Raw genomic sequence first — 22,911 nt, 5'->3', positions numbered from 1 at the left:
ATATTATCTCCTCTAATTATATACCTTTAGCATTTCGATCTTTAAATATTAATTGAAATATCATATGTGTTCAGTAATAAATTGAAGTGAGACAAAGTTAACATGTACTTAGTGGTAAACCTTACGATATTTTTGTTAATAGAGTCGATGACATAAGATAAATATTATTAAATATTTTAATTTCATAAATATAGAAATCTAAATATAATTTTTAAAATTATATCGATCAAAATAATAAAGATAACTAATTAAACCAATAATATATAATTAGCCCAAATCTGGAGGACAATAGATGACATTTATATGTTTAGGTGGACCCCGCTGTTATTTTTTAAGACACAGGTGCACAATTCTAGATTTTAGACTAATAGGTCTTAATTATTCTCATATGGGTCTTGAATTCCTTCACATGCCACAAATTGGACCATTCTGTAGAACTGTTCAATTTCTATGGAAATTAATTATATTGATTGAAAGAAAAATAAACATCAAGAATTGTGGTTCTGTGAGATGGAAGTTAGACCCTAAGAAACCTCATAAAATTCTCCTAAACTTATTCTTGTCTAGGCTGCTCTTAAAGAAAGAGAAGCTATACAGCATGTAGATTTGTCTTAAGCTTCCAGAAATTAGATATTAATTTACAGCATGAGGTCCTATATTTAGAACAGGTGATGTCAATGAATGTGTGCATAAGAGTCCATGAATTCTTGGATTGTAGCGGTTCTGAGCATCCCACTTCCCGATCCATCAGCAATGGCAGTAGATTTCGATACAGAGTAATTTGTCATTTCTCTCAGATGGCAACTTGCTGTTGCTGTGTGCATCACACTTCTCGTGCCTCTCTGTTTTGGCATGGATTCCACCAGTGGTTCCCTTCAATGTGGCCATCAGCATCGCGAGCAGCTGATGAACTTCTGTGATCTGCTCGATGCTTGTGCTGCCACCAACAGGATTTCTTCGAACATGGTAGATCAGTAAATGGCTTCGTTCGCATCCAGAAATTTTCAGGTTGGTCAAGATCTTTAAAGGTGGAAGGAGGAACAAACAAGAAGAAAAGATCGAAAGCCCCCCCCCCCCCTCACGAACTTTACTCTTTTCATGGACAAGGATTTCGATATGATAATTACAAAGATAAGATACTAAGCAGCACAGAGTCCAAAAATCTGTCTTCTCCCATCAGAATTCTGACAAGGCAGCATTGACCACTCGACAATTACGCCGAATCTCGCCCCTTCGTTCTGACTGCAGCTCCCCCATCCTGATCATCCCGTCGACGAAGGCACGAAAGAAGGCACCTTGATCCTTGCTGAACTTTTCGACCACTTGCTTGGTCCTCTCGCACCCAGAATAGAGTGTTTGATCCGAGTTGAGGAAGCCCCTCAGTTGCACCAGGTCTTTGAAGTACTGGTTATCGAACACCGTAGGCGTGGCGTCGAGGCCGCCGGTCACGTTGCCGTCGCCACCTATCGGGCACAGCTCATCCAGCTTCTCTCGGTATTCTGGGTCCATGTTGGGGTCAGGCCTGCCTGTGCCGGACTGATTGTAGAGTCTGAAGACTATGGAGAAGCAGCGGCCTCTCCCGATGGAGTGCGAGCCGGAGAGCGCAACCAAGTCGACAGGAGTGAGATTGAATTGGCTGAAGAGGTTGAGGAGCGAAGTTGCGTTGGCTCTGGGACTGGGCATGATATCGTTGGAGTCCTCTTGGCTTGCGGTTAAGCTGTCCTCGCGGCCCAGTCGCACATCCCACTCGGGTCCTCCACTCTGGTACGAGGCAGAAAGGAACAGATCGGAATAAGTTAATCGGTACATCACATGAAAACATTTGTTAATCCCAGTATTCTTCTTCTTCTTCTTCTTCTTCTTTATAGCTTGATGAAATGGGTGGTGTACTGATAGTCGTTACCAGGACGACAGCGTCCCTGGCAGCCATGACGATGATATCAGCGCAGGAGACGACCCCCGGGCACTTCCGCTCCAACGCGGCCTTGACCTCGTCGATCACCTCGAAAGACCGGAGCGAGTTGATGTTGGACAACGCCTGCTTCTCGCCGGGCATGTTCGGCGTGGCGTCGAGCAACACCGACGCGTCGCAGCCCTGGGGACGGCGACACAAACCGTAAGGATTAAGGAAGAAGAAAACGCAAATCCCAGCACATAATCACGCGACACCCTACGTTCACAAAGCAGTCATGGAACTGCAGCCTCATGACGGACGCGCCGCTCCTGGGCTCGCGGGCCATGGCGGCCTGGATCGCTCCCCGCACGACGAGCTCCGCGTCCGGGCACGTCTTGGAGTAGTACCCCACGCTCAAGTTGGTGGCGGCAAGGGTGACGACGTCTGCACCAAGGAAGGAGGACAGCGAGAAAAGGAGCAGCGTGAAGAGGCGAGGCATGGCGGTGATCGTGGGGAGCGCGTGGAGCTGCAGATGGCTCAGCGAGCTTGAGGTTTTGGTAGGGTGGACGACCGGTCTCGTCCCTCTCGGGTTCAGCATAAGAGTCGCAGCCGACGCTGGGATTCCACGGTGGGTTACGACGATTTTTTCGAGAGGCTGGTGGACCGGTGCGGGAGGGGGAGTCGTTCGTGGGGTGCAGCAGATCGAAGTGTCACGTTAATGGGGGAGGGAGGGGGTTAAATGCAGTGGGGGAGTCTACTATTGATGGTAGAACAAGAGGGAAGCGGCCAATGGGCACGACTTGCTTTGGAGGACTGGCATCCATTGATGTGCACCCAAAAATAATAATAATAGACTAAAAATAAAAATCTTGGGATGCCTTTTCTTTTCTCTCTCTCTCTCTTTCTTGCTGCCACCCATCAGGTGGGCCCATATCATCATGGGGCCCACTTCAGTTGCGCACCCATTATTTGTGAGCCTCCGGGCCCCACTTCTGAGTGATCAATGAACCTATGCTATCTACTCCGCAAAAGACAAAACGATGCTGATGATGATGATATAGCGGCGATGATCTTCTGTTGCCGTGCTTCTCTTCCTCGCAACAAAAGGAGCGAGAGAGAGAGAGAGAGAGAGAGATGGTCTATTGTGAATGACATTATTGATGAGGATGATACAGAGTTGGGATGCAGATTCCCAGACAAAAATGGTGGGGGCCAATTCCATCTCCATCTTTCAAGGATGAGCGAGGCAGTCGATTTCACCACCGTAGGAGATAAAAAGGATGCAGTGGATAGAGGAGAGGCACATGTGTTGTTTCACCTTCAGATAAGAGTGGCCATGGACTACTGCTACATTACATCTTAGAGGACACTCAAGTGAAAGAAGGTAATACATCATCCACTGTCTCCCTCTAACTCAGTACCCACAGCAGTTTGTTTCCCTGTGAAGTGAGGAAGGATCATTCCAAATAATAGCAGAGTAGTGATTACTGATAAGGTTTCTAATATTCCCCCCCTAATCCTCTCTAAGATTTCAGTTAAGTTCCCTCTTAACCTAAGATCTTTCTTTGATTGGATTTCCAAGGGTAGTTGGATCTTGAACCCATAATTTATTCCCATTGTTAAGGATATTAATAATCCTTATAACACAAATTATGCTCCCAAGCCTCTACGGTGTTTATGACTAATAATCTAGTTCCAATAGAGGTTTAGAAAATTTAGGATGAGAACTTATGATGATGTATAATGAAGATCAAGCATGTAATGTTTGAGCTACAAAATATATAAAAACATAAAGTATCTAAAATAACCCATTCAACATCCAACTAGAAAATCTAGGTTAAGAATTTATAACCTTGATCATGCATTTATTTGTATGAGTTACAAAATATAAAAAAATTAAATTAAATTTAAAGTGTCTAAAATAGCTCTAATTATTTTAGTATCATAATGGGTATTAATGTAAATTTAAGTTTCTAACAATAGTGATTGTAGAATGCTATTTGCAACTCCCTCTTTACTATTTATCATTTTTATTTTAAAATTTTTTAATATATTTCTAGGAGATTGCTATTTACAATCAATCTCCTCTTTACCCTTTATAATCATATTTTATATTTTTAATATTTCTAGATCACCCCATTTATAAATTTACTTAAATACTATCAATCTCCTCTTCTTCTTTTTCTTTCTATTATTCTTCCTCGTGGGACAACATCAAGGGGGTAATGAGCATCCAAACGAGGGAGTATTGACAAAGAATTTAGATTGGGTTGAAAAGGAGGGAGAGGAGCATTGATAGGGAGCATGGGGTAACGATCGATGACAATGTCGATGGGGAGTACGAGGGGAGCATCGAAAGGGAGAAAGAAGCTACGATCGATGACAACATCAACAAAAAATGCGAGGGGAGCATTAGCGTTGATAGAGACTATGAGACGACAACAACATCGACAAGGAGCATAGGGTTATGGAAAAGAAAAAAAAAGAATAAAATCGATAATACTTACACTATAAATAATAAAATAATATTTTATTATTTTTTAAAAGATATATCAATAGTAAAAAGGGGATGTGGATATTAAGCTTTTAATTTCTAATGACTAATATAAATTAACTACATAACACATAGTCTCCGTAGGATTTATTTTGAGCTTACATTTTAAAGGTTAAATATGAATAGAGATTGCTAAAGGATAACAATTAAATAAAACAGCATCTAATATTTCTTGTCAAAAGCAAAAAAAAAAAAAAAAAACTTATCTTTTACCTTAACACTTGTCCTAATGAGAAAAATGTAAATGAACTTGAAAAGAAAATAAGGCGGTTCCATTTCTTGATCATATCTGATGCTATAGTGAGCTCATCTTGTCGGGGGCAATAAACAAGACAAGTTGGGACGGTATACTCAGATGCAATGATTTCTTTAACTTCAAAGGAATTCTCGATCAAATTACATCGTGTATCAAAGTGCATCCGGAGGAGTCCACACAACACACACACACATACTTTATGTTGAGTGATTATTTAGGTTATCATATAAGAAGCCCAAACTCAAACCTAAATTCTGCTGCTAATCATGATGGTTTCTTTTGTGCTTCGTTTATGGGGTGCAGAAAAGAGATAGACAAAATAAAATATAATAAATTGTTTTAGTGGGGGTATGTACATGCTACTTTAGCATAAATTGACAGACAAGAAAGGGTCATTTTACCGGTAGCAAAGAAGCTTCAACGAAAAGCAATAGCAAGAACCAAGCACGACTGCCAACTAAACCCACAACATGGTTGCGATGATGAATGAATCAATACCTTTTTACTATATTTCGAGAATCAGAATCGGGTTCTTATATGCCACTGATTTTAATCAGTGATCTTTTTTCTTTGACTTCATTCTATATTTGGGGTTAGCTAATGTTAACACACAAAAACTATTGATGATGATTCCTCCTTGTTGACACGAACGGTTGGTGCAACAAGAGAGCTCAGGGAAGATTGATCATTCGAGACAATCTAATCCTCGTATGATGGAGTTATATTAGAGAGTTGGGTCGTTCTTGTTGTTGGGCCACCTCCTGGCTACGTCTTCAGATGAAATCGAGGATCCTACGCAATAGGTCTACGTCGGGAGCGTCCTCGTCCTAGTTCGATCTATCCGATGCTTAAGTCAGCGAGACGAAAAGGAAGATTAACAATATAAATAAGAGAATGAAGAATTCTTGCTCGTTTGCTCGTGTTTGACTTGAGGCTCGATTTTTATACCTGAACGTCGGATGACATGGACGGATGCTCGTGAAAAGCTCGTAAAAATAAATTTTTAATGATGTTTGAGAAGTTAACAGTAAGAAAATTATAATTCGTGTAGAATAAGGAAAAAACAGGTTATTTTTTAATGATCTTTGAGAAGTTAACAGTAAGAAAAATATAAAAAAAATTGAGTATATTAACGGAAAATAAGTTTCTAACCTTCATGATTTGTCAAAGAAAACCTAATAATGAATTGCAAACAAATTACCTTTGATGAGTAAGACTATTGTTAATTACCATAAATATCAAAAGATCTTATTTTCTTGAGTAGATAGAATGGTTATACATTCTATCTACTCGAGTATGAAAATAAAAAAAAATTACCCTATCCAAGTATGAAAATTTCTACTAAACAAATATTTTCATGATTTCAAAAATCAGTTTATATAAAATGCTCGCAAAGGCATGTTCAAGACTTGGAAGAGAGAAGGGGAAGACGGAAGAGAAAACTCCTCTTCGACAGGGGTTAGGGTTTCGGGATGGGTCTTTCGGGGAAGATCTTCGTAGAGAGAAGGTGATGGTGCGTGTGTCAATCGAAAAGAAGAGAAAACAGAGAAGGAAGAGATTACGCCAGCCGACGGTGGCCAAACGAAACAAGAGAGAGGAAAGAGGAAAGACGAGAGCTCACGTCGAATTGATCTAACCACAGCAGAGTAAAGAGGGAAATGATTCGGTTCACTTTGAACGAGTGTTGTTTCGATTCACACACTATTGAAACGAACCTTTCGAATAGCAAGCAGCAGTACTCGTCAATGTCGAGGGTTTCTTCGTCTTGCATAAGAAAACGGACCCCAAAAAGATTCTTCCACGCCGCGCGGGGCCCCATTTCTTTTGACCCCTCCCTTTCATCTTGACGTGAGCCGACAGGAGGATAGGCCAGTCCTGTGAATATATATATATATATATATATATATATATATATATATAAACACATTAAAACACATATTTTCGTATTTTTCTAATGAAAAAAAAGGAAGGAAGAGACATATAACCGCCGTTGTAGTATGCTTTGGATTGTGAGGAAAAAGAAAGGAGGGCAGGTGAGGGAGCAATTGCTAAAGTCCTAAAACCTAGACTTGGTCAAACGCAACAGTGTTTTCTTCTCTTTAGATTTCTTCCTTAGATGTATATTGTGCTGTTCATATGACACCATCAGGAAGCTATCAACCCTTTCACTGTTCTTGAAAGAAACTATGACCACTTGCAACCCAACTACGTGCCTATCTTTAGAGGATCATGCTTGTGGAGCACAGAAAGAAAAATCTTAGCACTAGCACTAGCCAGCTTTTGTCTTTTTCAAGATTGCAGTTCAGCATGTGTTGTTACAGTAAGCCCTAACTATTTGTGATGAATTTTCTTTTTCTACTATAGTTAAATCAAGTTCTAATGAGTCATTTTAGATCTTCCTCCTCATGTTGTCACCAATATGTCTAATCATAATCCTTTCTCCTACCATTTCAGATGCTATTATGGATGCAATAACCTAGTCGCAAAACAAAGTTGGGTTCAAAGCTAGATTCAGAAGTGATTGATACAAGAGGAAAGCAAGGATGCTAAGAGACATGGTCAAAGATTCTTCAATCCAAGTGTCTCATGCAGTGGCTAAAAGATACTGAATTTGACTGCAACTTTATGTAGATCTGAACCGCAAAAAAGAGCTATTCAAGCAACAGACCTCAATAATAAACAGATGGTAAGGATGAACAGATATTTTGTTCAAGACAGGTTATGTGGCTTTCAGAAAAAAGAAAAAAAAATCCAAATTATTGTCACAGCTTGATGCAGGCGACTTAGTCCATCAGATAAACTAGAATCATCTTTATGAATATTTTCATTCAACGGCACCGCTACTTTCATACTATATAGCTCCTTATGAGTAAGAAGAAGAGACCGGCATGGTCATATAGACGACTCATGTTTGCCTCTACATGCATATCTTTTGACATTCAAAACAAGGATCTGATGGATTTTCTTTGATCATTATGTCACAGATTTCAGTCAGTTTGGAGAAGCCCAAACGTGGCGGTTGTTCTGATCGAACCCGGTGACCAATTATGCTCATGGAGAGGGAGGCCAATCGAACCCAGTAACTGCATCGGTAAAGCCACCTCCATAGAACCTTACTTCCAAACCCTCCAATCCTTGCTCAGCCTCCCAAATGCTATCATTATCACTTACCCCCTCGTAGACATCTTCCCCGTCTTCCATGAACTCCCAAGAGTATACTGAAGAATCCGAGTAGTCTGAGCACTCGTCCCAGCAATTCTGCTCGTAGCAGTCTATAATGTCTGGCCCTAATACCTTCAAACCAGAATGCCACTCCTTCAAGTACTTATCATCTAGCTTCACTTCCCAACAGCCCCTTAGGTCCAAGTACTCAAGATCCCTGCACCGCGAGAGGATCTCGAGTACCCCTCGTGTTGTCAAAAGCAGGTATGCCATCTCCAAGTGGTGCAACTTGGGCATCGATCTGGCAATGGCATATGCCTCATCGTCTTGACAGACCTTGTCCGCAACCTCTAATGGATGCATCCTACGCCGCAGGGAAACGAGAGATTTGCAGTGCTTTCCAAATGCTTCAATGGCACGGGCACCTATCTTTCTGCAGTAGCTGACATCCAAGAAAGTTATATTTGATAGTCTTGGAGCAATGATTTCTACAATCGAGTCACTTATTTCACTTCTTGGAAGCTCCAACCTCTGAAGAGATCCAGCACTACGAAAATTCAAAAGCAAATAGAAGGAAATCAATAAGGTTCATAACAGACATCAAACCATAATGATTCTAAAGTGCCTATCTCGAGATACCTTGAACTATTCCATTACATTTTACCCATTTTGTTTCTTTCATCATTATGATCCAAATTGGAAGCAAACCAGCTCTTGTAAGACCCATAAGAAAAATACCAATTTAGAATCACACAGACTAGTAAACTATAGTTATTTCCTTGGGGAGTCTAAAGATCTGACCTTATACCTTTATTTTGACTATTGATTCTCATCTAATTCATAAAGAGTAAATCATCTGCCATATAACAACATGAAGGTTATGTCAAAGTAATCAATAACAGAAATCTAAAAGCACCATACGGAGAGAAGTGACATTTTTGAAACAACAAGGCCACTTCAAAATGACAACCACACTTCATGTGGACATAAGAATGAGCGTCTGGCCTGCAACACCAGCAGATACTCTTCCTGTTACTGCTATTGAACCACAAATTTGATTTCACAACTTCAGTCATCTTATTCATGTGGATCTAACTACCAACAGTTCAGAAAATTGGCAGTGACATTGATAGATGTGATACTCACTATTTCACCAAGTGATCGAGATGCAATAGCTAGATGTAATTAGCACCAACCATGTAGACACTGCAGATTAGAATTCAGATCCCCACAATGTTAATCACAGAAATGTTAGTCACTGCAAACTATATGACCATAATTAGGACTAGTTAAACATGCAAGATCTTCATATGTTCGTCCAAGGCTCAAAATTCTGAAGCCATATAAAGAAGAAGCAGCACAGGGGAGATTCACGTACTGGTCTGCGATGAAGGAGAACATGGATTCGGTGTGGAGGCCAGAGACGCTGAGCCTGCGGACGGAGCCAGAGCTTCGAGCAATCAGCATGTGAAGCATTTGGTCCAGTTGCTCCGGCTTGCACCGCTGGCTCCATTCCTCGATGTCGATCTCCTGCCAACAGTAGGGCCCCGACACCGCTCGCCCCCAAGATTTGCATACCCTGGGAATGACGGTGAGGATTTCCTGAAGAGAGAGGTTGCGGAAGATGAGGCCCAGGGCATCAGGGAAGAGCTCCTCCCATGCCCTCTCTTCGCCGTCCTCGCCCTCGGCCATGTCTGTCGACGCAGCAGAGGAGGCTACATCCCTGTACAAACAACTAGATCACACGAAGAAATGATCAAATTTTGGCAAACAAAAGCAGGAATAAGATGCTCCTGGGATTGAATCAAATGTTGCAAGTAATGTCGAGAACCAGTGAACTAAACCCGCAAAGGTGGCGGATGATACATAGATCCAGCAAGAAAACCAACAACAGGTTCAATTGAGCACTAAAAAGGACGAAGATGAGCGCAGGCGAATCGAGACAATTTTGCCCAGAATGGAATGAAGAGACTGGTCTTTCCCAAGATCAAAACGGAAAATGGATGGACTAATTGAAGAACAAACCCCAAACTTAAAGAGTACCGACATCCGTGAAGAAAAGATAACCTTCTCGTCATCCAAGAAAACAAACACGTAGTGACCAAAGCACTAGTTTTTCCGGAACGATCGCTCGCTTCGCAGAACAACAATAGGATGACAAGCAGAAAACAAGAAAACTGAGCGTAAAACGACAACATAAATGGGAAAAAGAACAAAAGTCTTTCGCGCTACATCTTCGGTTAAATGAACAGAACAGATGGCTGATTGAGAAAAAACAGGAAAAGTAGAGATCGATAAATCAAGGCCCAATCGCGAGTGTTCCACCCAGATCAAGCAAAGAAGCTGCCCAAATCCAATCATGAAGAATAAACAACGAGAACCTCCTAAATGTCATATTTTTTCGTGGGGATTGAACTATAAAGCCGACTGCTTCAATTAATCCAAGAAGATGAAAGAGGTACTAACATAGAACAAAAAGAAGGGTTTTCTCTTTCAATGCAATCAGCCGCTATTAGAGAAAATTAAAGATCAAAGAGAGGAACCAGAGAGCAGAGACAGAGGAAAGAGGCAGAAGCAGAACCAGAGAGCAGAGACAGAGGAAAGAGGCAGAAGCAGGAAGATGGAGAAAGCGGAGAAGCTCTCACTTAACCCGAGGAGACAGAAAAACTGCAGCAATTGGCAAAAAGCTATAGAAGAGGGTAAAAGTGAACTCAAAATTACGAGATATATGTAGATCACACATGCAGACGATGTTATGTTAGTTATTCAGATATCAACCCCTGTTCATGATATGATTCCCAACCCACGGAGAAGCTGAGGGTGAAGCCATACAGAGGTGCCGAACAAAAACCTTGTTGATGCGCATTTCTCAAGCCACAGACGCAGCAATAGACGAGATAGCCAACCCCACATGTAACAAGTCTCCTGTATATTCTTCCCCTCGGAACAAAACTTGCTCATCTGTACTTCTTACTTTCGGCATTATTACAACCATCGTAATCTAAAACAAGAGGAATCCATACGACGAAGAGGCGTTGTAGCAAAATGTAAGAGTTCATTACTGGCCTGCAGAGTGCAAAGCCACGGTACTCTCCCACCTGCTGTCCTTCCGCTCCATGGCCGGCACTTGGCACACGCAAACAAAGAGGTAGGTTGGCGCCTTGGGGGCATTGAAGGGGTTGTCGACCTGTGGGACATCAGGTTAGCTTGGCTTGGCTTGTGTCAGATCACATCACACAGGCGTTTGTACCCACCAACCTTTCTGGAATGTCTACCCTCTCCCTCTCGCGCTTTCTGTCTCAACCTGGAATGCCATTATGATGTGGTGTACATTTTTTTGGACTGATTCTTTCAAGGTTAGAAGTACTGTCTATGTTCTTAAATATTTAAATCTTGAGTTAAATACTTAAAAAAATCACATTTTGATTAACCTAAAATACTCTTTTCTCATTTTGAGCTTCTTTTCCTAATTGATGCATCCATTTTAATTTTCTGTGCTTTGGCTTCTTTTTTTCATCCCAAAATGCTTCTGATCAACTAAAACATCACTTCATATTTTTAAATAACATTATAGCATTTTCTACAACTTAACAAAGATACAATAAATCTATACAAAATATGATTAATCAACCTTGGTCGAGGTTAAAATAAAAATTCATATTAAGCTAAGAACAACATGAAAAAGAATTAGCTTTCTGATTATGATAATACTATTCATAACCATCCACCTTACCAACCAATCTAATACAAAGGATGATAGTTTTTAAGTTTGTTCTTTCAGAGACATTTTGGGGACACAAAAAAAGATGGAACGTTAATGAGGAAAACTATAAAGGGTTACCAACCGAGAAAAACCTAAAATGAAAGATTTTTCTTGAGAATTCGTTCATCCGAGACTCTTTAATATTTTTATTATAAACTAAAACTTAAAAGGATAAATGCAAAAACACACAAATATGTAAGAATATATTTGACAAAATTATTATGCTCCATAAGTACTTTGCTTAGTTATTATATTGTGAAAAATTAAGCCATACAGTGTCGATGAAAGTTTCGATTGATCCATGTTGATGAAGCCAAGAGCTATCAAATTGAAGTGGACCACTGCTGACAGATGCAGAAGTACCTCCCCTGTCTCTGGCAAAGCTTTATCAGCATTCAGAATGACATTAGAGATGGTAACTGAGGACCTGTCTTGAACACACACAAAAAAATGAAAATAAATTTGATGTCAAAGTATATCCAAGGACATAAATCTAGTGCCGACAATTAGATTCTAAACAAAATGTATAAGTAAACATTACCACATTGATCGAACAACGGCTCCAGTTCAGCAAATCAGGCTAGTGCATTGAGGCAGCTGGGACACAATTCTGCAATGTTAAATTTATTGCAAGGAAGTAAAGGCTCGGGGGAAAAGAACACAACATAAAATATGTTGCAAGTGGCCTCAACCAGCTTCAGCAAGTGCATTGAGGCAGCTGGAGCACAACCTTGCAAAGGTAAATTTATTGCGAGGAAGTAAAGGCTCGGAGGAAAAGAACACAACATAAAAAAAGTTGCCAGTGACCTTAACCAGCTTCAGCAAGCATTCGCTTGGGCATACCAATCCGAGAAGGTATTAACTTCGACTGTGTTCCTCCGGTGTAAATGTATTGATGATCTACCTCTGTTGCTCTGTCAAGAAACTGTGCTCGAGTCACCAAACAGCAGCAGTGATTCCCACCACTGAAACTGAACTGAGATTTGATGTTACTATACATGCCTGTCCCTGACACAATGAAAGAAGAGCAAAGCCCCATGAGAGTTACAGATCCCCAGGTGCAGAATCCACCAAGCAAGGCTGCCTGAGAACGGGTCTCAGGGATCTAAATGGTGATCTGAACAATTACAGTGGATTCGACCAAAAGACAGGAACCCCATCAAATATTCCATGTTGGGTGTATGCAAGTCCACCAAGGTTTTGACATGTTCTGCCTGCAATATAAAACTCCAAATCCATCTAGCAACACTGGCAGCTTCGAGAAAAGACAAATTGGAGTGACTGTCGAGTTGTTATCTGGCACATGCAAAGCTTAGTTTTGCTTGTTAGCCAGACAGGCTTCGCAAGGAGATCTTGGAGTTGCCCTACAAACATGACCAAGGTCCCCAAAAAACTCTAATTTAGATCTGGCATTCCGTTCCTGTAGTAGTTCAAACAAATCAAAAGCAGCTAGGGATAAGAAGAATGGTGAATAAGGTTGAAACAGTAAGGGGAAAAAAAGATAGACCAACGTCAAATTAATATTTTAGATGCACATAAGAAAAAAAACATAAGAACACAAAAGTATGATTAGTTCCTCGATATGATGCTTCAAATCAACCAGTAATCTGACAGATTAATGCCAGTACGTTGATCAATTTTCTCAAACACCACCAAATTCCTCAAGAACTTGGACAGCAGTTTGAACATCAGCCTCTGTTATGAGCCTGATGAAGATGATTTTACAACCTGTAAGGTTGGTAGATAAACAGAAACCATAAAAAATCACAGTAAATTATGGCACAGTGCCCATCAACAAGGAACAAGACCTGTTCTCGGAAGAAAGTAAAGGCTAAGCAAACAGGTCAAAACTACACAAAATCACATCGAGCTAATGTACATTTGAGATGGCCGTACTGTTAACACAGTGATTCCCCACATTACTTAGCTAAAGTAACAGGAAAGTAACCAAACTATCAGTAGCATCAAACCGATAGGCTCTTAGCAATTAGCATGCTAGATTGAGTTGTCATAATCTTATAAGAAAAACAGAACATATAAGAAAATTTTTGCCATCTTCCATGAAGTGGTTGACGCTTTAAACTTTAATACAAAATGTACCATGACTCAGTTAGCTCTCTGTATCAACAGGGCAAGCATGTGACAATTTTATAACTGCAACATGACTTAAGGAGCTCTCTTATCAACAGTGCCAGTCACAAATTTTCTCAATGCTTTATCCATTTTATAAATTTCCATTCTCATATTTTGGTTAAACTCATCCATAAGTGACAATCAATTTCAGCAGGAACCTTACAAGAATTTAAAAGTAATTCAAATATGAAGTAAAACAATTCCTTTTGATAAATAAAAATACCAGATCAAGGAAAATTTTATTTCACTAGAAAAATCTTTTACTGGTTCGGTAAAATATTAAATTAGTCCAAAAAAATATCTTCATTAAATGAGAAACTAATAGCATGAGCCAGTAGCAATACCCCTGTATAAAATAAGTGCAAATTCTGGACATCAATTGCTACCAATAGTTCCACATTAGCATATGAACCAAAATACGTTTGATGTGCTAATTATTGATTGGATACTGATACATCATGAAAAGTTCATCAAATAAAATTTAAAATCATGCTGAACCTAGGTCAACCCACACTTTGATTAAAAGTAATAAGAACCTAAGTCATGTTGAACCATCTGTGTTCATTGACCACAACTTAATGACTCTCAAGCACAGTAGACTCTAGAAGGAATAAGAAGCATAAAATAAGTAATTTTACAAATTGGGTTAAGATTTAGTTTAGAATAATTTGTAGGAAACTAAAAAAAAGCAGAATTCTGTGAGAGACTGTTTATATTTGAAGTTTCAGTTCATAATTTATGAAAACCCCAATGCAAGGCAGAGAAGTCTGAGCAGGGATTTACTAAACGTCTGGGATGCATCTATCTTGCACAGTGCAAAAACAGTTTCAGGGTGGAACATATTCAAATTTAAGATCTGGGCAGCTAACTTGCCTTAGTGCAGACCTAATTGTCATCATAACAAAATTAAAAGTAAAAAAAATTGTAAAACCAACTTCAAATCATAATAAAGAGTTTTTTTTCTAAATTGTTATCCAATTTAGCCATAAATGTACCCACAGCTAATTTTTTTGAATCGATATTGTGACATAAAAAGGATCCAGTTTGAATAACCAGATCTATTTAGTTCCATCTAATGTAGCTCATCATTACAAGTTCCTGAAAAGTAACTGCAAATATCTGACAGTCAGACAATAAGAGAACATGCAGAAAGACAAACATTAATGTATGCTTTATTATCCAATTAATGAACAGTCATCAAGAAAAGATTATAGTCACTTTCATGATTTTCTATTTGGGTGATGAATTTCATTGGAATTTGCCATCTGCCTGTAGTAACAAGAACAAGCTTGCACTGAGAAAATTCATCACCAAGCCCTCCTATGAATCCCAATTTCAGGTGGGGGATGGCTGTTAAAAAGCATCCAACTTGAGTTCTAGAAATGATTTTTTGGAGTGTATTTGGTCTAGCTTGGGTGTTTTCTATTTTTCTATCTTCAATCTTTGCAGTACTTCACAATAATCATCTTTGTTTGCAAAAATGACGAAAGTCACCAGAATTATCTTTGCAGTACTTTAACAAAAAAAAAATCATATTAATATTTTGAATTTTAAAGTATTTGATACATTACAGAATAATTTAAAATTTTCACAACTATTTTAGTGTTAAAATAAATTTAACAAACTTGTGCCGTCCCTGTTTATTTATAAAACATTAATACTTCTAATTTGAAGCCATATATTTTAGAAGTATTTTAACTATTTTCAATATATTTGAAACCTAACATTCATCATATGACAAAATTTTGTTAAAATGTATAATCAGAGGGGTTCTGGTTTTCAGCATACTTCAATTCCATGATTAACATGACTTGAATCCTTCCCTCTCTCCCAGCAATATCAGCACTGTGGCAGAAGCTGATTTACCATTCATCATCCTCTCACATCCTCCCAGTCTTTGGCTGCTGCTTGTTCTTCTTTGCCAACAAAGGATCGACTAGAATCAATCAAAACCAATCAAGTCCACCTGAGTTTAGTCTTATTCCAGCTGACTTCAAATGATTCTGATTGATGTTGGTGAAAACAGGTATGTTGGGATGAATGTAGGATCCAAGTGTCAAAGTTTGTTGATTTCACCTGTATCATACCTAATGTCCATGTCAATTACTAGCTATGCATTTCATTTTCAGAAATTATTCTGATCATCATTCACCTTCTTGTTAGAATCTAAATAAACCCTTAGCTTACTATTCAAACCCTACCAACACTACTGGACAATACACTGGTTTTAGGATCCAACGTATCACTGCTCTCACAGAGAGACCCTTGCTCCAGAATCATCACTCTATAATTTCTATTATCCCACCATCAAACTATGTAAAGAAACTTTAGGACAAGTTGTTTCTTTTAGTGTCACACTGGACTTAGGGTTACCTTTAGAAACAAAGCAAGCACTATACATGGCACTAAACGAATATGATATTAGTTATACTGTACATGTATTCACTTTTTTAACATGGCACTAAACAAATAGGATATCAATTAAACTATACCTGTATTCACTTTTTTATGTGCAATGAAAAAGATATGGGTAAAAAAGATTCAGATTATGGTTTGCAATACCGTACCATACCTCGGTACGAGCGGCATGTACCGGTCCGATAGAGAACTGATACGGGTGGTACATCAGTACACCTTAGTGTACCATGTGTTGGTATACTCGGTACAACTCGGTACGTACCATACCGACAGCTGATCGGTACACCGGTATGATATATAAGTTAGATGATTAGGGACTCAAATTGGATTTAAAGTGGATATAGATGCAATGTAAATTAAAAATATTATTAACAAGCATTTATGAATCCATTTTTTCTTTTTGCATAAGATTTGAAAGCAACTGCTTTCAGAACACCCTTTCAAAGGATCAAGCCTAGGTGGACAAAGCAGCTGCTTAAGGAGTGCTTAGGAAAAAGTAATAAGATTAATATAAATTCATATGTATGAAAAATCAAGTACAACCAGTTTCACACTAAGGAAAACTATAATCAAAATTCACTTAATGCAAAAATTAAAATTAAGTACACACTTTTAAACATTCCATAAGTCCTCAATATACATATAACTTTATGCACTCCTATTACATCAACACTTCATAGAGGTCACATATGATGGAGTACTTCAAATAATAGTTTCATATTAAAATTTCTAATTATAATCCTAAGACTGGTTGAATTTTCATGTCAATGTAGCCCTCGGTGTTGTCATAAAAAGCAAAAATAAAATGAAAAGCATATTGCAATAATTATGATATAGTAACGTATATCATGGCTCAAAAAGGAAAAATAAACAAAATCTAACAAACCAATATATTCATTGTTGCCATTATTCATTACATGAGTATAAAAGACGATTAGTTTTACTTGTAATTGTTAAATAACTGCTCGTACTTGTTGCATTACTCAAACAGATTATTATTCTTATTTATATCTTGTTTGAGTCAGATCCTCTTACTCTCTACTAACAATTGTTTGTAACAATTTGAGGAATTTAAGGAAAAAGTTGGCCTTCGGGACCTAGATAGTTTCTCATGCCCCATTTATGAATAGGGGCTGTCGCTTGACCAGAAATACAAAAAGTGATGAACTCTGAAGTGGTGAGGATAATGTACAACTAAATTGTTTGGAAAATATTCAAGCATTCTGATATCTGAATATAAATAATACTCAATTAATATTCATATTGCATCCGAATTTTGATTAATAATAGATAAAATATGGACAAGGACATAATTTGTGTAACCATATTTTACCTCGATCAAATATGAAAACAAATTCCAATAGATATTATCAAACCCATTTACACCTTTATATTATACCATCATGCACCAATTGTCATATTTCATTAAACCATTCTTTTTCCATATTAAGAATAATCTAACTATTCTATTTTCTTGTGATCTTTACATTTTCTACATCTTTCCACAGACCCTTTGTTCAGTTACAATGGACAGGGGAATGAGAAACATCAAACAGTTTATTATTGACATGATAATAAAAGCCTAACCAAAGATTATGAACAAAATAAATCAAATTCTCATACTAAAATACCTCAAGAACATTGATGCCAAGAGGAGGATTATATACATACCAAATACAAAGAGGAAATGCTGCATGATTGGTACCATTTTCAACACCTCGAACTTGTTCATCTTGGGCAGCCCGCTGTTCACTTTGCTCCAGGTCGGTCTCACGACGTACTCCAAGTACATCATCTACTAGTTGTCGAGAACACTCTGGTTACGCGTCAACTTCGGCTAAGAAGATCCACAGCTAGAATGAAGAATAATCATCAATCCCTCACAAGCGGATCCTCCGCATGAGATCGACCTAGGCGGCGAGAAGCCGGAGGTGGAGGGTTGGGTAGTCCTCTTCCTTGAAAAGACCCAGAGGAAGCCGGCGAAGATGGTATAACCGCTGGTGCCACTTTCGGTGCGGGAGTCGTTTCCGAAGGAGTATGGGATCTCCAGCGATATGGTAGTCGGAGTTCCTCGGGCGTGCCAGGACTGGTTGGCGGGGTTTTCTTAGCCGGGATCTCGTGTATGCAGTCTGGATGAGGCCGCAGAGGGCGGCGACGAAGCCGAGAAAGTGGAGGCCGGGAAGGAGTCGACTACACTTAATATTCCGGTGGGACGGTGGAACCGGGGCCGATTCAACGATCAGACGTGGCGAGTGCTTATAATGGCGCAGGTCATGTCGGGAGACCGCGATTGGGCCGCGATGCCCATGGACTTTTCGAGTAGGGTTGCCGGAAACCAGATGGCACATTCAAATGAGGATTAATTACATATTGCATTATGTCGTTAATTACTTTAATATTTTCATCCTCCTATTTTTGAAAAATATATTATTTTTTTTTATATCTATAAAAATAAAATATTTAATCTTATTTCTCGATTTTATTGATGAAAATATCCGAGTATTATCATGTGCAAAAAATAATGATCACACCCAAATGACTCAGAATTTAATTAGTTAAGAAAATACTTTATTGATAAGTGTGTCATATGTACAATCAAAAGTTAAGTAGCGCTTCGAAACATTTAGTATCTCAAAAAAGCACAAAAAGCATGAATCATATAAAAGTTAGAGGAGGCAGACAGCATCCATCCCAGTCTCGGTTAGGCCAGACTTGGGACATGATGAGTGCAAAGGGAATAGCTAAAAACAAAGATCAGAAATGAAAACAAGTGATTCGAAGAACCGAAGATGAAGGCAGAAAAGATTCCCTGCAAGTTGTTCATAATATTATTTGGTTTATACATGACCAAAAAAATCTCCTTAAACCTGGTATTTTTAATTTTATAAATTAGATCGGATTTAACTTTTATTATGGAGCTTCTAACCAATATTAAATATCTAAAATTAAGCTATGGAGATACCTAAAAGTGTCATAATCGATGAAATAAGAATGTAATTAATCATATCTGTTCATCCTGTGATATTTCCTGGTGATTTATTTGCTGACCTGTCAGAGAGGCATGCAAACGTGGGAGCCAAATCGATCTCCAAAGATGTTTATTCTGCCAGGTGAGTCAACTTGTCGAGCTGGCATTGCTGACCATGAACTAAAAAAAGCCCCTTTCAATTTCTTCTCAAGCATATTTCTTCCGCTTGTAAGATTCCTGCGCAAAATCCATCCTATACTCGTGTCTTCTCACAACAACGTCTCAGAAACCATAGTCATCATTGCAGGCAGAGTTGATGCACCTACCCGACATGCATGCATTACAGCTGCGCTCGTCTGAGCCCCACCTCAGCAGCGTCCAGTAAGGAAGCAACACGTTCATCCCTTCCGGGAATCCAGACGATGACGCAGGGTAGTCCAGATGAGACGCACCGAGAGTGGATAGCGACGAGGGGATGGAGGATGTCGCCGCAGCTGCGTCCCCACGCGAGCTCGCCATGGCAGAGACCTCCGAATTTATCACGAAGAGATAAGACCGTCACCTCCTCCCTCCTCGTTGGCCGCCTTGACTTCGCGCTTACTCCATATCTTCGACATCACTTTTGCTTTGTGGTATATAGTTGTTTTGGACGACTGGGAGCCACACTTTGTTACGAGCTTGAAATGACGCATGTAGAGCTGGGAGCGACAACACTCGGTGCGCAGCTTTGAGTGGCGTTTACGTCAAACGAGGATGCCACGCGTAGTGCAGCTAAACCTCGGTCGCCTTAGCCGACGTATGGGACGCGTCGACGTGGTGGGAGGACCGCCGGCCACCGGTCCCGCTCACTTTACTCTCTCGCCTCCCGCCCTCGCTTTCGCCTTTCGCGGGGCTCGTGATATTTTAGTGCTGCCACTCGATCACTAAACCATTATCGCGTTGGTATAACCCCCCCACCACCATATTCTGCTAAGAAGACAGCGAACTGCCATGGCTGCTCCTGCTTCTTCTTCTTCGGGTTGTTCTGCGCTTCTTGGGTTCGTGTTAGCCGCTGCACTATTTCAGTGCTCCCATGGAGGGAGCACCCTCGCAGGCCTCGTGGAGCAGCAGCCTCTCGCGATGACCTACCACAAGGGGGCTCTGCTCACTGGTCCTCTGTCGGTCAACCTCATATTCTACGGGAAGTTTACGGCTTCACAAAAGGCCATCGTTTCGGACTTCCTCGCCTCCCTTTCGCTCGTCCCCCACAAGGACTCCGTAGAGCCGTCGGTTGCCACCTGGTGGAATAGCCTTGCTAAGTACTACGCCACCTCCAGGACGCCGCTGCCCAAACTCAAACTCGGAAAGCAGATCGTCGACGCGGGGTACTCCCTCGGCAAATCCCTCCGCGACGCTGACATCGCGAAGCTGGCGGCCCGGGGGGCGCCGCGGAACGCCATCAACGTGGTGCTGACGGCCGAGGACGTGGCCGTGGAGCGGTTCTGCATGAGCCGGTGCGGTTCCCACGCGGCGTCGCCACGGGCGAAGGACGGCGGCCGTTTCGCCTACGTCTGGGTGGGGAACTCGGCCGCGCAGTGCCCCGGACAGTGCGCCTGGCCCTTCCACCAGCCCATCTACGGGCCGCAGACACCGCCGCTGGTGGCGCCCAACGGCGACGTCGGGGTGGACGGAATGGTGATCAACGTGGCGAGCATGCTGGTCGGCGCCGCCACCAACCCATTCGGGGACGGGTTCTTCCAGGGGCCGAAGGAGGCTCCGCTGGAGGCGGCGACTGCGTGCCCCGGGGTGTACGCAAAGGGAGCCTACCCGGGCTACCCCGGGGACCTACCGGTGGACTCCGTCACCGGAGCCAGCTACAACGCGCATGGGGCCCACAGCAGGAAGTACCTAGTCCCAGCCCTCTTCGACCCGTCGACGTCCACGTGTTCCACCTTGGTGTGACGAGAAGTACGTACCGATACTTGAACAGATATGCGTATGAACGTAATGTACATATGCACTTGTGAATTAAGCCTTTTAGAGATGAGACTGTTAGTAGCGTGAAAACCACTTTGTTTTCTGTGTCTAAAGCAATAATAATAATAATAATAACAATAATAAAGTAATAAAAAAAATAGTGTTTTTTTCTTTTATTTATTTATTTTTCTGGATGAATGAAAATGTTTTACTGTCGTATTTGGTTTGTATTATTTAGAACAATAATGGAAATTATGGGTGTAACGACGTCAAAGAGAAACATGAGATACTTTACAGTTATTTAAATGTTATTATATGAAAAAAAATGACAATCATAAAACTTATACCATAATTTTCATCACATAATTTCACAAAATGTATACGGTCGATCTTAGGATCGATCACATTAGCACTAAATAAAAAAAAAAAAACGTGAGTCATAAAAGGGTTCACATGACTTTTGTCAAAATGTCTCAAAATATAAAATATTAATGTATTAGCACTAGAGATGATTTTCATCGCACCATTTCAAAAAATATAAAATATCAATATAGCATAATATTTTATAAATATTATTTTATAAAAAAATAGTTGTAAAACTTATACCAAGTGGAAGGTTCATACGGTTTTATCTAAAAATATAAGATATCAACTTAGGATGATAACATTTTAGCATTCGAGAAGTTATATGGATATTGTTTTATACAAAAAAAAAAGTGTCATAAAACTTGCATATAAAGTTGATAGTTTATATTATTTTTGTCATACCATTTCAAGAATATAAAATGATGATATTTTATGCTAGAGAAGTCATAAATAAATGTTATATAATAAAAAAAAATGATAGTCATAAAACATAAACCAAGTGGAAGAAGGTTTTCACATTTTTTTGTCACAAGGTCCTGAAGATGTAAAAAGTTTGATTTAGGATAATATTTTAGCATTAGAAAACCTGTATAAATATTATTTTATAAAAAATAAAATAAGTTTTTAATTTTATATAATATTTTAATACTAGAGAAGTGTTATATGGACAAGAAAAAAACTCCAACTAAGTCAGAAGATTTACGATGTTTTATATGATGGGGATATAAAGAGGAATAACCTTTGTATATGAACAAATACTAGAAGACCATAATATGCAGCAGAATTAAATAGAAGCACAATCAAACAGAACACCAAGATATACGTGGAAAACTCCTTCAATGTGAAAGGTAAAAACCACGGGACAAACTAAAGATAATCCACTATGAGAATAATGAATATACAAATCTCATTCTCTTGTCCTAAACCCTAGCAATAATCACAAGAGAATAACTGTGATACAAGGATCACGTCACTACCCACAATATATAAAACCTCTCCAAGTAATCACAGCAAGAGTCTACTGTAGATTTGATCTAACTTGAGATGAGAATACTGCTAGATGATTGAGAACAGTCTCTTTACGTTGTCCTTGTCTTCTTCCATTTATTTCTCTTCCTTTTCTACCTTGTTCTTCTTCTTCTCTTTGGAATCACGTGGCTCACAAGATCTGACTCGTTGCTGCCTTTTTATAATCTTTTTTTGCTTCTAAAACGCAGCCACCACACTCTCCTAATTTTAATTAGGGTTAGATTAAAAGGAAGTGTGGGCTATGGGTTCTCCTAACCCGGCTGAATATGGACTATCAGCCCAATATTATAAAAATATAAACACTTAACAATCTGACAGACACTCTTTTTGAAAATCCAAAATGTCATATTTAGGATAATATCTTAGTACTAGAGAAGTTATATGAATATTATTTCATAAAAAAACATGACAA

At 39.6% G+C, this 22,911-nt stretch overlaps 3 protein-coding genes and 1 long non-coding RNA gene across 13 annotated transcripts; 1 reads left to right on the top strand and 3 right to left on the bottom strand.

Moving 5' to 3' along the window:
* Positions 1-1,093: 1,093 nt before the first annotated feature.
* Positions 1,094-2,705, bottom strand: LOC135677072 (peroxidase 17-like). Its single transcript, XM_065188970.1, has 3 exons — positions 2,175-2,705; positions 1,904-2,095; positions 1,094-1,761 (listed from the first exon to the last, which is right to left on the bottom strand). The coding sequence occupies exons 1-3, from the start codon at positions 2,490-2,492 to the stop codon at positions 1,177-1,179; spliced, it is 1,095 nt and encodes a 364-aa protein (XP_065045042.1). The 5' UTR covers positions 2,493-2,705; the 3' UTR covers positions 1,094-1,176.
* Positions 2,706-7,500: 4,795 nt separating this feature from the next.
* On the bottom strand, positions 7,501-18,464 carry LOC135581295 (F-box protein FBW2-like). 10 transcript variants are annotated; one of them, XM_065188960.1, is made up of 5 exons: positions 17,852-18,464; positions 12,171-13,049; positions 11,904-12,056; positions 9,245-9,589; positions 7,501-8,413 (listed from the first exon to the last, which is right to left on the bottom strand). In XM_065188960.1, exons 2-5 carry the CDS (start codon positions 12,173-12,175, stop codon positions 7,756-7,758), a joined length of 1,161 nt encoding a protein of 386 aa, XP_065045032.1. In that variant the 5' UTR covers positions 12,176-13,049; positions 17,852-18,464; the 3' UTR covers positions 7,501-7,755. The 10 variants fall into 10 exon arrangements, with proteins under 10 accessions (XP_065045032.1, XP_065045033.1, XP_065045034.1 ...); XM_065188961.1 differs by lacking the exons at positions 11,904-12,056; positions 12,171-13,049; positions 17,852-18,464 and adding an exon at positions 10,718-11,520 and having other exon boundaries at positions 9,245-9,601; XM_065188962.1 differs by lacking the exons at positions 11,904-12,056; positions 12,171-13,049; positions 17,852-18,464 and adding an exon at positions 10,718-11,513.
* A 799-nt stretch (positions 18,465-19,263) lies between these two features.
* On the bottom strand, positions 19,264-19,609 carry LOC135677071 (uncharacterized). Its single transcript, XR_010514529.1, has 2 exons — positions 19,475-19,609; positions 19,264-19,385 (listed from the first exon to the last, which is right to left on the bottom strand). It is a non-coding gene; the product is annotated as an uncharacterized LOC135677071 (long non-coding RNA).
* A 393-nt stretch (positions 19,610-20,002) lies between these two features.
* Positions 20,003-21,280, top strand: LOC135677070 (protein PHOSPHATE-INDUCED 1 homolog). The gene has a single exon (XM_065188959.1). The coding sequence runs from the start codon at positions 20,139-20,141 to the stop codon at positions 21,087-21,089; it is 951 nt and encodes a 316-aa protein (XP_065045031.1). The 5' UTR covers positions 20,003-20,138; the 3' UTR covers positions 21,090-21,280.
* The last annotated feature ends 1,631 nt before the right edge of the window (positions 21,281-22,911 follow it).

Source organism: Musa acuminata, chromosome BXJ1-6 (assembly GCF_036884655.1).
Source record: "Musa acuminata AAA Group cultivar baxijiao chromosome BXJ1-6, Cavendish_Baxijiao_AAA, whole genome shotgun sequence".
Taxonomy (NCBI): domain Eukaryota; kingdom Viridiplantae; phylum Streptophyta; class Magnoliopsida; order Zingiberales; family Musaceae; genus Musa; species Musa acuminata.
This window is presented reverse-complemented; position numbering and strand designations above follow the sequence as displayed.

Bases quoted from the DNA above. Each gene is read 5' to 3' on its own strand.
- LOC135677072 (XM_065188970.1), bottom strand. From the start codon at position 2,492: ATGCTGAACCCGAGAGGGACGAGACCGGTCGTCCACCCTACCAAAACC. The intron at 2,096-2,174 runs GTAGGGTGTCGC...CGCCGTCCCCAG, and splicing joins TCCATGACTGCTTTGTGAAC to GGCTGCGACGCGTCGGTGTT. The intron at 1,762-1,903 runs GTAACGACTATC...GCCTCGTACCAG, and splicing joins CCAGGGACGCTGTCGTCCTG to AGTGGAGGACCCGAGTGGGA.
- LOC135581295 (XM_065188960.1), bottom strand. The intron at 9,590-11,903 runs GTATGGCTTAAT...TTGTTTGTACAG, and splicing joins TCGAAACTTTCATCGACACT to GGATGTAGCCTCCTCTGCTG. The intron at 8,414-9,244 runs GTACGTGAATCT...GAATTTTCGTAG, and splicing joins TTCTCCTTCATCGCAGACCA to TGCTGGATCTCTTCAGAGGT.
- LOC135677070 (XM_065188959.1), top strand. From the start codon at position 20,139: ATGGCTGCTCCTGCTTCTTCTTCTTCGGGTTGTTCTGCGCTTCTTGGG.